The 12,921-nt window shown below is 44.2% G+C and overlaps 1 protein-coding gene across 3 annotated transcripts in view; it reads left to right on the top strand.

Annotated features, from left to right (window-relative positions):
* The first annotated feature begins 293 nt into the window (after positions 1-293).
* The window catches only part of rin3 (Ras and Rab interactor 3), a 110,823-nt gene continuing 98,195 nt past the window's right edge, over positions 294-12,921 (top strand). The window contains exons 1-2 of one of the 3 annotated variants that reach the window (XM_073039497.1): positions 294-594; positions 862-1,036. In XM_073039497.1, coding sequence (XP_072895598.1) covers positions 545-594; positions 862-1,036 — 225 coding nt within the window. In that variant the 5' untranslated portion in view covers positions 294-544. The remainder of the gene's footprint in view (positions 595-861; positions 1,037-12,921) is intronic. The other 2 variants (XM_073039495.1, XM_073039496.1) reach the window with 2 other exon arrangements.

Below are 12,921 nucleotides of genomic sequence, written 5' to 3'. Positions count from 1 at the left end.
GGTAAGGAGGGTGGGGAGAGAGGGGGGGGGGGGATCTACTCATCTTCAACGTACTTCTCTTAGTGAGTAATGATTTCAGAATCGTCTAAATAAAGTGGCCAACTCTGCAAAAAGAAACCAGATTTGTTTAATTTTGCCCTGGAAAGCTGCTGCTAGTTTTAAAAAGGATTTGGCTCCAAAGCTGGTCAGCTGAAACCAGTGCTCCTCCCACTTTTTGTGGAAAGTTCTAACTCTGGAGAGCTTGAGGTAGCAATACTGAAAGCTTGACCATTTAGTACTGCCTCTTCCTGAGATCTCTCATTTGATCACAGAGCACAGGAAGTCAAAGACAGAGAACCCACAGCAGCCGCCTTCCTCTCCTCCGGCGTCTGTTACTTTTCAAAGTCTACAAAGAAAAAATCCAACGCCATCTTTCTGGCTGAGAGGCAGAGTGCAATCCTCTATGTCACGAAGTGTAAAACCCCTGTCAACTCCGGATATTAAAGTTTTTCACATGGAGAGCTGCTTAAATGGGTCTGCACAGCAGCATTGATCAAGGGAGACAATGATGAAGACAACATCTGGGGAAGAAGTGGAAACTGGAGACCTGCCAGGGTACGTAGTTGATCATATAACAAAATGAAAATTGTTATGTTTTATGGAGAAAACATGAAATATCTTGCTATTGTAGCTGGATTCTCTTTATGTATTTCACTGTAATGAGTGCAGTTTCAGAGTTTGCAAAGACTAAACTTGCCTGTGCTATTGTGTCAAATAATCAAGTCTCCGCATCATTCTAGTATACTGATGTGGCTGATTACTTAGCCACAAAAACTCTGTCCTCTTCAAGTTTTAGCAAGCTTACACTTCATGTTCATTCAGCCCACTGCTAGGTGCGAATGATGAGCGCAGGCAGCCTCATCCGCTCCCTTCCCAGCCAGCACCATTTCCAGGTATCAGTATCCTGGATAAGCTCATTAGAACTTGCCCGGTGTGGCTACAGCTCAACACCAGAAAGGAGAGAGTCGCAGAAGTCCTCCACATGGAACCACGAGGGGTAAGTCCGCTTGAAGCACTATTTCTGAAACTAGCGAGCAGATGTGCCAGAGGTGGAGTATCCCGGGGATGATTACACTAACTCCATATAGAAATATAACATACTTAAACGTAACAGGTCAGAAATTAGAGCTCTGTGGATTAAGAAAATAAACTTTAGCTCATTTTCCACTGAGCCAGGTCCTACTGTTTAAATGTTTTATAACCATTTTTAGAGTAGCTCCTTTGAGACATTTTGTTGGAAACATTGAATCACAATCAGAAAGCTATAATTAAGTAGTTTGGATTGTTTCAGATCATATTTTGAGTAGCATTAGCTCAGACACCCGCAATGGGGGAATTTCAGTGGTACGAGTCTTTTGGAGAAGTTCCGTTATTTTCATTAATAAACCGGCTGAGAGCTATGAAAGGAGCAAAAGTGAATTTATTGCAAACCATTGCACAGTGAAAGAATATTTTGAATATTTGCTGCTTAAATGGGATAAAGTTTTGCTGTGTGAAGTTCTCGTGCATTGCGGATCTACTGGTTGCTGCATTTCCTGTGTCCCTCAGTTGTTCCGTACCTGAACGTAGACAGCCTACCTCACTGTGTCCAGCAATAAAGCCCCCAGCAGACGAGAGGCCTGTGGTGGCACAGTGCAAACTCACCAACCCCTAAAGTCCCCTAACCGTTTTTCACAACTGGCAAAGCAACTCCTTCCATCACCTCAGTTTTGCAAACTGTTAAAGCTGTCAAGACTTGTGATTTTATTTATTTATTTTTATTTAGAGATACAGCATGGTAACAGGTCCTTCTGGCCCAATGAGCCCACACTGCCTAATTACACCCATGTCACCAACTAACTTTCTAACCTGCATGTCTTTGCAATGTGGGAAGAAACCGGATCACCCGGAGGAAACCCACATGGTCAAGGGGAGAACGTACATAGTCCTTACAGTGGCAGAAACTGAACCCAGATTGCTGGCATTACTCTAACCACTAGTCTACCTGACGGCCCAATTCATAATGTTATGAATGCCTCCAGCATTCAGTAATACTTAGAGAGTACCAAAAATGAAACAAAGTGTTTAAAAATCATTAAAGCATATAAAATAAAAAATACTTATTTTAAAAATAGACAAGCAAAATGAACAAATAACTATTAAGTCACATTTAAATAATTAAAAGAATTAATTATTTAGCATTAAAAAATAAATTACCTACACCTTGCCTGCCTTCTTCAGTTTTTCAGTCTCCACTGAAATTAATGGGATCACATTTGTCTGATTGGGTGCAGAACCTGAGAGGTGATTTCCCCAACATTTATACTGGGGGGTCTTGGCAACACAAAATTCCACTACTGGAGTCCATGTTCAGCAACTGATTTTATTGAGATCTCCCAACCAATGATGGGCTTGGGACATCCGCATTTGACTTCATCAGCGCAAAATTCCGAGGCTTGCTGACATTTAAGAGAAAAGTCCAGGTCATAAAAACCCTTATCTTATGGCACTGCCCAAACTCCAGTGCAACTCCTCCCTTCAAAGCTGTGCAGCTTCTTGCTTTTATAAGTATCATTTGTGCAGAATTAAGCCAAGGCAAAAGCAAGAGCAACAATTGCTCTACCTACTCCATTGCCATCATTCACCCTCAAAGGGTATCACTTTGTCATGTCTTTATTTATTTATCTATCTATTTATCTATCACTTTAAATTGTGGGATTTAACCAATAAAGAGAGAGTGAAAATTCTGTGGGAGATGGCTGCATAAATCCCCACAGATTTATCTCTGGGTAAAGAATACCCGACTGACAGACATCTTTGCACACAAACGAGCTCTCATGATATCATCAAATTTATAAGTCTGATGTTCATATGTTCATTTCTACAAACCGCAGAACAAGTTTCCTCTCTCTATCTTTCTCTCTTTCTCACCAGTCTTATGTGCTTCTGATGCCATTCATTATAACTCTGTGGAAGTATAAGGATCACATTGAGTGATATTTTGTGTATCTTCTGACTAATGGATGGTTAACTTATGGACATCTGTAAAAGCGGCATGCTTGTGATAGCCAGAGACAAGCCTATGATGTGTTCCTATAAGGCTCTCACTATCTGGGCTCATTGAGTTCATGGCTCAGGTAGAAGAGGCTCTCTGAACCGTTGCTGAGCTACAGTGGTACTCCCTCCTCAGACCCTGCAGTGGCTGTCAGAGATGGATAATAATTACTGGCAATGCCAATGACTGCTGCCTCATAACTTCAGCAGTTCAGCTTCTATTCCGACCTACAGTGTCGTCTGTATTGACTTTACATGTTCTGCCTGTGACTGCGGGGTATTTTCCAAGCATTCCGGTTTCTATTTGGGTTACAGAGATGTGCAGGTTAATGGGTTAAATAGACTCTGCAACTTTCCCCTAATAAGTAGGGGAGAGGTAAGATTGGAGGGAGAGGATGAGAGTATTGATTTGTGTGAACAGATTATTTGTAATGGTGCAGATTCTGGTGTCTGTTTTGGTGAAGCGTGACCGTACGATGCTATGGTAGGCACAGGTGAACTGGATATGGATGGTTCCATAATAAGTGGATTTAGATCTGAGATCACAGCCTCAGTTTAAGGGGACATTCCTTCAAAGGGAGGAATTTCTTCAGCCAGAGCGTGCTGTATCTGGAATGTGGAGGCCAAATCATTGTGCGTGTTTAAGGAAGAGATTGATGGTTTCTTGATTGCTGAGGGGATTAAGGGTTATGGGGAGAAGGTGGGATGAGGCTGAAAAATATCAGCCATAATTAAATGGTGGACCAGACTTGATGGACCAAATGGCCTAATTCTACTCCTACATCTCTTATGGTCTTATGGTTCTAAGAATACTGGCTAACACTCTGAACCAGTGTTAATGGACCGCTGTACTGTCATACATTCCATCGTTTAAATAAGGCACTAAACCACAGCCCCATCTGCTCTTTCAGGTGAAAAAAAACATGGTATAGCATTAATTTAAAGGTGTCCTGACAAGTATTTAACCCCCAGGTTTTCTGACTGCCCCGTTGCTGTCTGCGAGACTTTGTGTGCATAGATTGACTGCACCAACTCTTAAATTACAGCAGGGACCATGGACCAGAAAATCCTGCAAAATGTTTGGCATGCTCTGATGCTATTTGAATGTAAACCTGCCTTTCATTACCCGATTTAGAGAGATACTCGGCCCGTGCTGTCTTTGCTACACTTTCCACACAGAGCCTGGTACTTCTTCCTGTGAATGCACAGTTAGATAATGAACTGTACGTCTGTGCTCCTCATTGGTTCAAGAATAGATTCTCACTGCCATTTGGGGTGACTGTGATGTGGTGTTACGTGATGAGCAAAGCTTCATTTAACACCACTTTGTCCAAATGTCTTTGTGCTCTCTTTACGAACTAAGTTCCCTTGCATACCTTCACAGTGTGTGAGGACACTGCCAAACTAGTCTTTAAAGAGGTTCGATATGATTTCATTCCTTTATACTCAATTGCATCTTTGAGGATTCATTCTATCCTGTCCTCTTCAAGATTTAGTGCACAGACAGGCCAGTCTTTCTCTACTGTTACCTTCATTTTGGAACTGTAAACATAAGATACTTTGCAAATGCTGCAAATTCAGTGTTACACACACACACACACACACACACAACCCAGGTGGAACTCAACATCTATGGAGAGGAATAAACAGGAAAACGTTTGGGCTGAGACCCTTCAGCAGGGCCCATACCCCATTAAAGGGGTCAATTTAGAACCCTGTAATTTCTTCATACTGATAGTTCCTAACAAAATGTATTGGGTTACTCTGTCCATTGCAAATGGCAGTGAGCTTGGCTTGGCTCTCTTGGTGATGGGTTGCATGTGGGCTATTGTTCCATACTGTCTATTGCATAGCTCAGTGCCATGCTGTGCTTCCTCCAGGGTGGGGTTACAGATTTGTAGGGAAATGCCATGCGTTTTCCTTACAAGGACATAGAGGGAAAGTTACCAGAGATCTTAAGATGGCCAGTACATATGTGGAAGGACTGTCTCCAGGCACTGCAATTCATCAAGAGTCCTGGTGGGATTCAAACACATCTTTGGATTACAGGATGGAATTGCTGGTTTTGAATGCAGTATAACTTCTGCATCTCTTCACTGCCTACACAGTGCTATCCATTCACATCCATCTGGTGTCAAACCTTCTATTATTAGTTGGGATCAGTTCCCCATTCCTCTAAATCACAGGCTGGGAGGAACTGCAAACTTTAGAACAGAATGGGGTGTTAATGAAGAAGCAAGGCAGTGAATGAGCAATCCCATCGATGATGCCAAAGGAAGATGGTTTACTGCAGGCATTCACAGGTTGTGGATGTCATTGGCATTGCCAGTAATTATTATCCATCTCTGACAGCCACTGCAGGGTCTGAGGAAGCAGATGGGACTCAATCACATTGGCGGATCTGGAAAGACACCCATGCCAGATCTGGATTATTTTTAAACATCTATCCTGTAATTTCATGAATCCTGTTGCTGAAACCAGCTTTCTGAAAATAATCTGCATTTAGTTTGTTAAAATTCCCCATCTGATGTGCTGGGATTCAGTTCCTGGGATTTGAAACACTAGGAATCAAATTCAGCAAACCAAACCCTAAAATAGTGTATGCACATGATTATGAGAAGAATACTAAGTAATCATAAACAGAATTGCTGATGATGAACTGTGTCCACTGCCACCCTGACAAAATGTATTGGTGGGACAGGTTGGCTCTTGGCCCTGTAGCAAGCTTCAGTTCCCTCATGCCTAAGCAAATAGGATTGTGAGCTTTGAGAATCAAAGCTGCCTGACGATGCATATGAATGAGGGCTGAAATGCATACACCTTGCCATGGTTTGAGATTAAACCAGCCCCTTTTACAGTTACTGGTGGATAAAGTGCTGCATCTGGTCCTGAGCTGTCTACGTATTCGGGATGACGATCTCACCAATACAGCAAGGTGCTGGGTCAGGTATTTATAAAGCCCAAAGTTGACTCGAATAGGGAACAAGAATAGGGAGAGAACTATCTGAGAGAAAGTGAGGGCTACATCGGATATGAGACGACCCACTGATGTAAAGGAGTAACACACACAAAATGCTGGAGGAACTCAGCAGGCCCGGTAGCATCTGTGGAAAAGATTAAACAGTCAATGTCCCAGGACCTTCATCAGGACTGGAAAGGAAGAGAAATCCTCAATATCTGCAGTGGCTCAAGAAGTCGATTAGGGATGGGCAATTAAATCCTGGCTCAGCCTGTGAACCCTTATCCCTTGAATAAAGAGCAAAAATATAATTGTGACAATGATAATCACTTACAGAAGTCATAATAGACAAGGAAAGGTTCACCACTAAGTTTTTCTCCATACATTCTATACGCTCTCCATTACTCTTCACTCCAGAACCAAAGTTTTTCCTTTGATGCAATAATTTGAAAGGGATACAAGACCGTGCTCTGCTTACATTTCCTGTGAAACATAAGCAATCTAAGGAAGAAGTAAGACTCCTTCCCACAAACCTTCACCTGCACCTGGTTTCACCTGTCACCTGCCAGCTTGTACTCCTTCCCCCGCCTCCACATCCTTTTTCTGGCTTCTTCCCTCTTGTGTGCGTTCCAGTCATTGAGGTGCAAAAATACCTATGATCTGTCAGGGGGAGAGTTTGAAGATTTTGACCCAGCATTAGAGAAGGAACAGCGATATATTTCCAAGTCAGGATGGTGTGTGGCATGGGAGGCAACTTCCAGGTGGTTCTGTCATCTCCAGTTATGATACCCTTAACAATGATCTGGGTACTGTTGTTACCCCTAGACCGGAATCAGGCCATGAGCTGTTCATTTTGTATGCTCCCCACACCCTCACTTCCAACATGTGCAGCTTAAAGAAAGGGCTTACTTGATTTCAGAAGTTGTTGAATTGGCAGGTGTTTCACTCTGATTATGGACCAAGACTATCAGCTTGGTAACTGTTAAATGTGAGGGTAAGCTGTTGTCACCTTGGTGTCCACATTTCCGAGGATCTCACCTGGTCCCTGAACTCCTCCATCCCGATCAAAAAGACGCAACAGCACCTTTATTTCCTGCGGAGCATCAAGAAAGCTCGCCTCTGTCCCAGGATACTGACGGACTTTTACCGCTGTACCATTGAGAGCATACTCACCAACTGCATCTCAGTGTGGTATGGCAATTGTCCCATATCGGGCCGCAAAGTACTCCAGCGGGTGGTGAAAACTGCCCAGTGGATTAACAGCACCCAATTGCTCACCATTGAGAACATCTACCGTAAACGCTGCCTGGGCAGGACGAAAAGCATTATCAAGGATGCATCTCACCCTAACCATGGACTTTTTACTCTCCTCCCATCCGGTAGGCGCTACAGGAGCCTCCGCTCCCACACCAGCAGGCTCAGGAAGAGCTTCTTCCCTGAGGCTGTGACCCTGCTGAGCCTCACATCACAGCGCTAAGCAGTATTGCACCCACGTTGTACTGTCTCAGTACTTTTATATTTGTTGCTGTAACACTTACTTTTTATTCACAGTTATTTTGTAAATTACACTACTCTTTGCATTTCTGGTTAGATGCTAATTACATTTCATTGGCTTTGTATCTGTACTCGGCACAATGACAATACAGTTAAATCTAATCTAATCTATACTTCTGACTTGAGAATGCCACAGTGAGAAGGTTCTCCTCATTGTGTTATGAGGAGGCAACAGCTGATTCAGAACTGGAGAATTCTAAGCCACAGGTTGTTGATGACGAGCTTCTGGTGCCCACAAATAAAGATGGTCCCAAATACAGCCAGCTGAGACAGCCACTCGGGCTTGACTGAACCAGAGATGAATGTCAGTGGGGAGTTAAGATTTTCTGCAATGAGGCAACAGCAAGTACACCTACGGAGTGATGTCCATGCTCAGCACAGGATCATCTTTCACCTGAAGGCTGCGTCCAGAGCTGGTTCCAGCGTCCTATAACTGGTCAGGAACACCTGGAGAGGTCGTGTTCAGTGCGTCGGGTCTGCACGCCGCAGTTGTGAACAACTCCAGTGTAAGAAAGGAGGTGGCAGGATCACCCCTCCAGAGCGTACATGCTGAAATGTTTTCCAGTTCAAACTGAAGCTGGAAAACGGTTCCTCCTTTTGGTTGATTGAACTGATTCAAAACCTTGAGTGACCCTCTCACTGGGCTCAAACTTGGCTCGAAAGCTAACTCTGCTAACAACTCGTGACTCAGCAGTGTGAAAGACACCTTTCATAAGCAATATATGTCTAGGGTCGGTATGATTTGAGGTGCAACCAAACAGGAAAGTTGGGACGTTCCAATTAAAGGAACCTCGACTTGAGCTGTGTAGATGCTGTGTAAATGCTGCCCGTACACAATTATTGGTCGGCAAGAAGCAGCAGATCAGACACCACATAAAATTATAAAGGAAATATATTTACCAATTTCAGCTTTATGAAACAGTTAATAGGAAAAAGAAAAGGAAAGGAAAGAGCCCATTCCAGTTAAACCAGTGTGCACATAACCTTGGAGCTCATACTGGAGTATTTGGGGGTATCTCTTACTCACACGCTGGAGCCACAGTCTGCATCACATTCTGAACTCTCCTCAAAGGCCTTCTCAAACAACTGGCTCTCTTTCAGGAGTATTTGCCCTTCCTCCTTGGAGCCGTTCATCTGCACAAAGCACTTCTTGCAATGGGGACACTTTGTCCAACAGCATTCTGTGGCATCTCCCCTAAAGACTATAAGACCATAAGACATAGAATCAGAATTAGGCGATTCAGCCTACCAAGACTGCTGCACCATTCTGTCATGGCTGATCCCAGATCCCACTCAACCCCATACACCTGCCTTCTCGCCATATTCTTTCCTGTGTGCCCCACTCTGCAGCTTCTGCCAAAAAGACCCCAAACCAGACCGCTGTCCTTCAGCAATCTCTTCCCCACGGCTCTCTAGAACCTTCTGTGATACCCCACAATCCTGATTGGCTGACACACATTCCTAAGTTGGACAACATGGCTTCTTAACTTAGCTGAAGCCAAAACACACTTTCCAGCAAGGCACACTGCTTTTACTGAAAACTGTTGATATAAACTACCTCACAGCATAGCAGTAGAAATCTTAACCAGGCATTACATTTATTATCTGGACTGCAGAAATATATAGAGCAGACCATAGAGACTTTGAGATCAGATTTTCTGGCTTTCCTAAAGAATCACTTTACAATAATGCCCCACTGTTATGGTTAGCACAGACTGTCTCCAGTAGGATCCTGCCTTGTTTAAAATCCCCTGACCATGCAACACCTATGGGGAGCCTGAAGATCAGTAGCCATTGTGAAGGAAAGCTAACATTGGACTGACATCAGTAGTGTGGATAATGGTTCCAAAGAATAATCAAGAGAAAATCTGGAAGTCCAAGCAACCCACACAAAATGCTGGAGGAACTCAGCAGGCCAGGCTGTATTTATGGGGAAAAGTACAGTCAACGTTTTGGACCAAAACCATTCAGCAGGACTCCCTGCTCCCCCTACTGTGATCCCTGCTGCTCTCCGACTCCTTGACCACGTGCTTACCCAGACCCGCTACTGCAGCCACGAATCCTCTCTGGGAACATGTCTTTGCCACCACCTTATAGCACATGGTTCCAAAGAGTAATTAGTTTGCATTGAATTAGTTGAATTTGTCATATGTACATCAAAACATACAGTGAAATGTATTTGTGTCAAATCAAATCAGTAAGAATTGTGCTGGGGGCAACCCACTTCTGCAGCCAACATAACACGTCCACAACTTGCTATCCCTAACCGTATGTCTTGGAATGTGGGAGGAAACTGTGGCACCCATAGGAAACCCGTGTGGTCAAGGGGAGACCATGCAAACTCCTTACAGACGGTGACAGGAATGAAAGCCTGGATGATGATCACTGACGTAAAGCGATTGCACTAACTGCTACACAACCATGCATTGTTTCTACATATAGATAGGAGCACCTCTAAATCCCTCACAGGGCATTCCCATCCCCTGGCAGGGATGCCAGTGCATCACCTCCACTGATCTCGGTGCAGTCTAACTCGGAAGGATGATTGGAGGAAAAAGGGATCCAGGTGTGATGGGATGCCAGTAGGAATAGTTCCAAATGGGAAACACTGTGAGAATCCTCAACCACCATGAAATGGGGGAATTGGCATGGAGGGGGGCTTTTGGACAATGGAGACATGCAGAGATTTTGTAAGCTCTGGGAGTTAGGGACCATGAGACAAAGATGGGCAAAGTAATCAATCAGAATGCGGACATAACCCCCGGAAGGTGGTGACTGAGAACAGCAGGTATGGGATAAGCAGGAACTGAGGTTACAGGACAGTCCTATGATACAGGTTCACTGCCCAGGAGGCACGCAGCCACAACACAGCCTGGAGGGCAGGTGATACACTAACACTGAGGGTGCCTTGTGTAGGAGCTTCACGAGTGACCGGTATACTTTCGAAAAGAAGATCACAGAGGCCAAAAAGTCAATAGATTGATTGAGGTGATAACTGTGTATACATACGTGAATATTTAGCCTGCACTATAATTTCATACGTGTAACTAGTTGGAGCTTGTATCCTTTTGAAAGGGGAAGAAAGGTACTGTAGTGATCCCCACATTACAAACAGTTTGGTAACAGAAATTTGCCTTTACACAGATCACCACCTGAAAATTTGAGATATGGAATAATTTTCATTCTCATGGAACTTATGGCAAAAAAATCACCAAGTACAAAAAAGTCACCTCCCCCCAACCTCTTAACACATATAGTTGCAAAAAATATCTTTGGTGATCCTTTTTCAACATTCTTTTAGACTTTGGATCCATTCTTTTTGTCTGCGAGGTGCCTCCTGTTGATAGGGTCGACCATGGATGTTGCTTCCCAGCTGTCAGTGTGATACGCAAGCCAGGGTAGTAAGATAAGCTGTTGCCCACGCGGCAAGCTCTCCCTCTCCACGCAGCTGATGAATCCAAAGGAGCAGCAGAGACTGATAGAGCTTGGCACCAGCAGTGTCGCAGGAGTTGCCAGTCAGCATTGATCTCAACATAGGACTGCCTCAGAGACTCGAGCTTTCTTCTCAGAGTTTACTCCCAAAGCCTGCCCCATGAGTGGGTATAGCCACAAGGCAGCAAAGATTGGAGATCAGAGTTTTCCTTCTCTTGGAATGAGCCGCCAAACGTAGCTGATGAGATCCATCTGCCCGAAGTGACCGGTTTCTAGTAACCTGCCTTGGTCCCTTCTGCTGTCAATAGAAGCAGAATTGTCAGACTTAACAGCTAAGCTACACATGAAGCCAGGAGCTGGACTTAGTTATCAGAGGATATTTGAGACACATGCTACTGGGAGCGTTTAATAGGTAGAGCGAGATTATCCCCACTACCGCCCCCTTAAGGAATCAATCTAGACCTGTCTGTAGGAAAATAAGTGAGGAAGAAAATAGTTTGTCATGAGTGGTGCAGAAAACACTGCTGTTCATTATTAGAAGTGTATCAGTAGAGTATTTGGAAAATTGATAGGATCAAATAAAGTCAGCGTGGATAAATGAAATCATACTTGCTAAAGTTACTGGTATTATTTCAAGGATATGATTAGTAGTACAGGTGAGAGATTGCCAGTGGATATAGTGCATTTGAACTTTCCAAAGATTTCAACAAAGTCCCAGATAAACACAGGAGATTCTGCAGTTGCTGGAAATCCAGACCAACACACACAATATGCTGGGGAACCTCAGCAGGTCAGGCAGCATCTATGAAAATGAATTAATAGTTGATGTTTCGGGCTAAGGACCTTCATCAGGATCGGAAAGGAAGGAGGGAGATGCCAGAATAGAAAGTTGGGGGGGGGAGGGAGAGGAGGATACGCTAGAAGGTGACAGGTGAAGCCAGGTGGGTGGGAAAAGTAAAGGGCTGGAGAAGAACGAATCTGATAGGAGAGGAGAATGGACCATAGGAGAAAGGGAAGAAAGAGGGGCACCAGGGGTAGGTGATAGGTTGGTGAGAAGAAGAGATAAGAGGCCAGTGAGGGGAATAGAAGAAGAGAGAGGGAGAGGGGAAAAGGGAAAAGGGAGGCAAAAAAAATTACCTATCAATGTTCATGTCATCAGGTTAGAGGCTGCCTAGACAGAATATGAGGTGTTGCTCCTCCACCCTGAGAGAGGTCTCATCATGGCAGAAGAGGAGGCCATAGACCGACATGTCGGAATGAACACGGGGAAAGGGATTAAAATGGTTGACAAAGCAGTCCCCAATTTATGTCGGGTCTCACCAACGTAGAGCAGGCCACATCGGGAGAACTGGATACAACAGGCAAACCCAACAGATTCACAAGTGAAGTGTTGCCTCACCTGGAAGAACAGTTTGGGGACCTGAATGGAGGAGAGGGGGCAGATGATAGGAAAGGTGTAGCATTTCTCACGCCTGCGGGATAAGTGCCAGGAGGGAGATTAGTGGGGAGGGAAGGTCCCACATAAGAGATTAGACAGCAAAATGAAAGCACGTGGCTTTGAAGGTAAGCCACTATCATGAGCCCTTCCCTGAGTGACAGGCTTGAATGATTAATGGGATACAATACAGTTCAAGTGCTTAAATTCTGACTATTCACAATATATATTAACAACACACACAAAATGCTGGAGGAACTCAACAGGCCAGGCAGCATTTCTGGAAAAAAAGAGTCAAAAAGACAGTCAGATGACTGTCACTTTTCCATAGACGCTCCCTGGCCTGCTGAGTCCTTCCAGCACTTGGTGGGCGTTGCTCGAATGTCCAGCATCGGCAGATTTTCTCTTGGTCACAGTATATATTAATTTAGTTGATGGCACTAAATGTAGTATGCCCAAGTTTGCTGAC

This window comes from Hemitrygon akajei, chromosome 3, assembly GCF_048418815.1.
Source record: "Hemitrygon akajei chromosome 3, sHemAka1.3, whole genome shotgun sequence".
Taxonomy (NCBI): domain Eukaryota; kingdom Metazoa; phylum Chordata; class Chondrichthyes; order Myliobatiformes; family Dasyatidae; genus Hemitrygon; species Hemitrygon akajei.
Note: the sequence above shows the minus strand (reverse complement) of the source record. Positions and strands in the feature narration are given on the sequence as shown.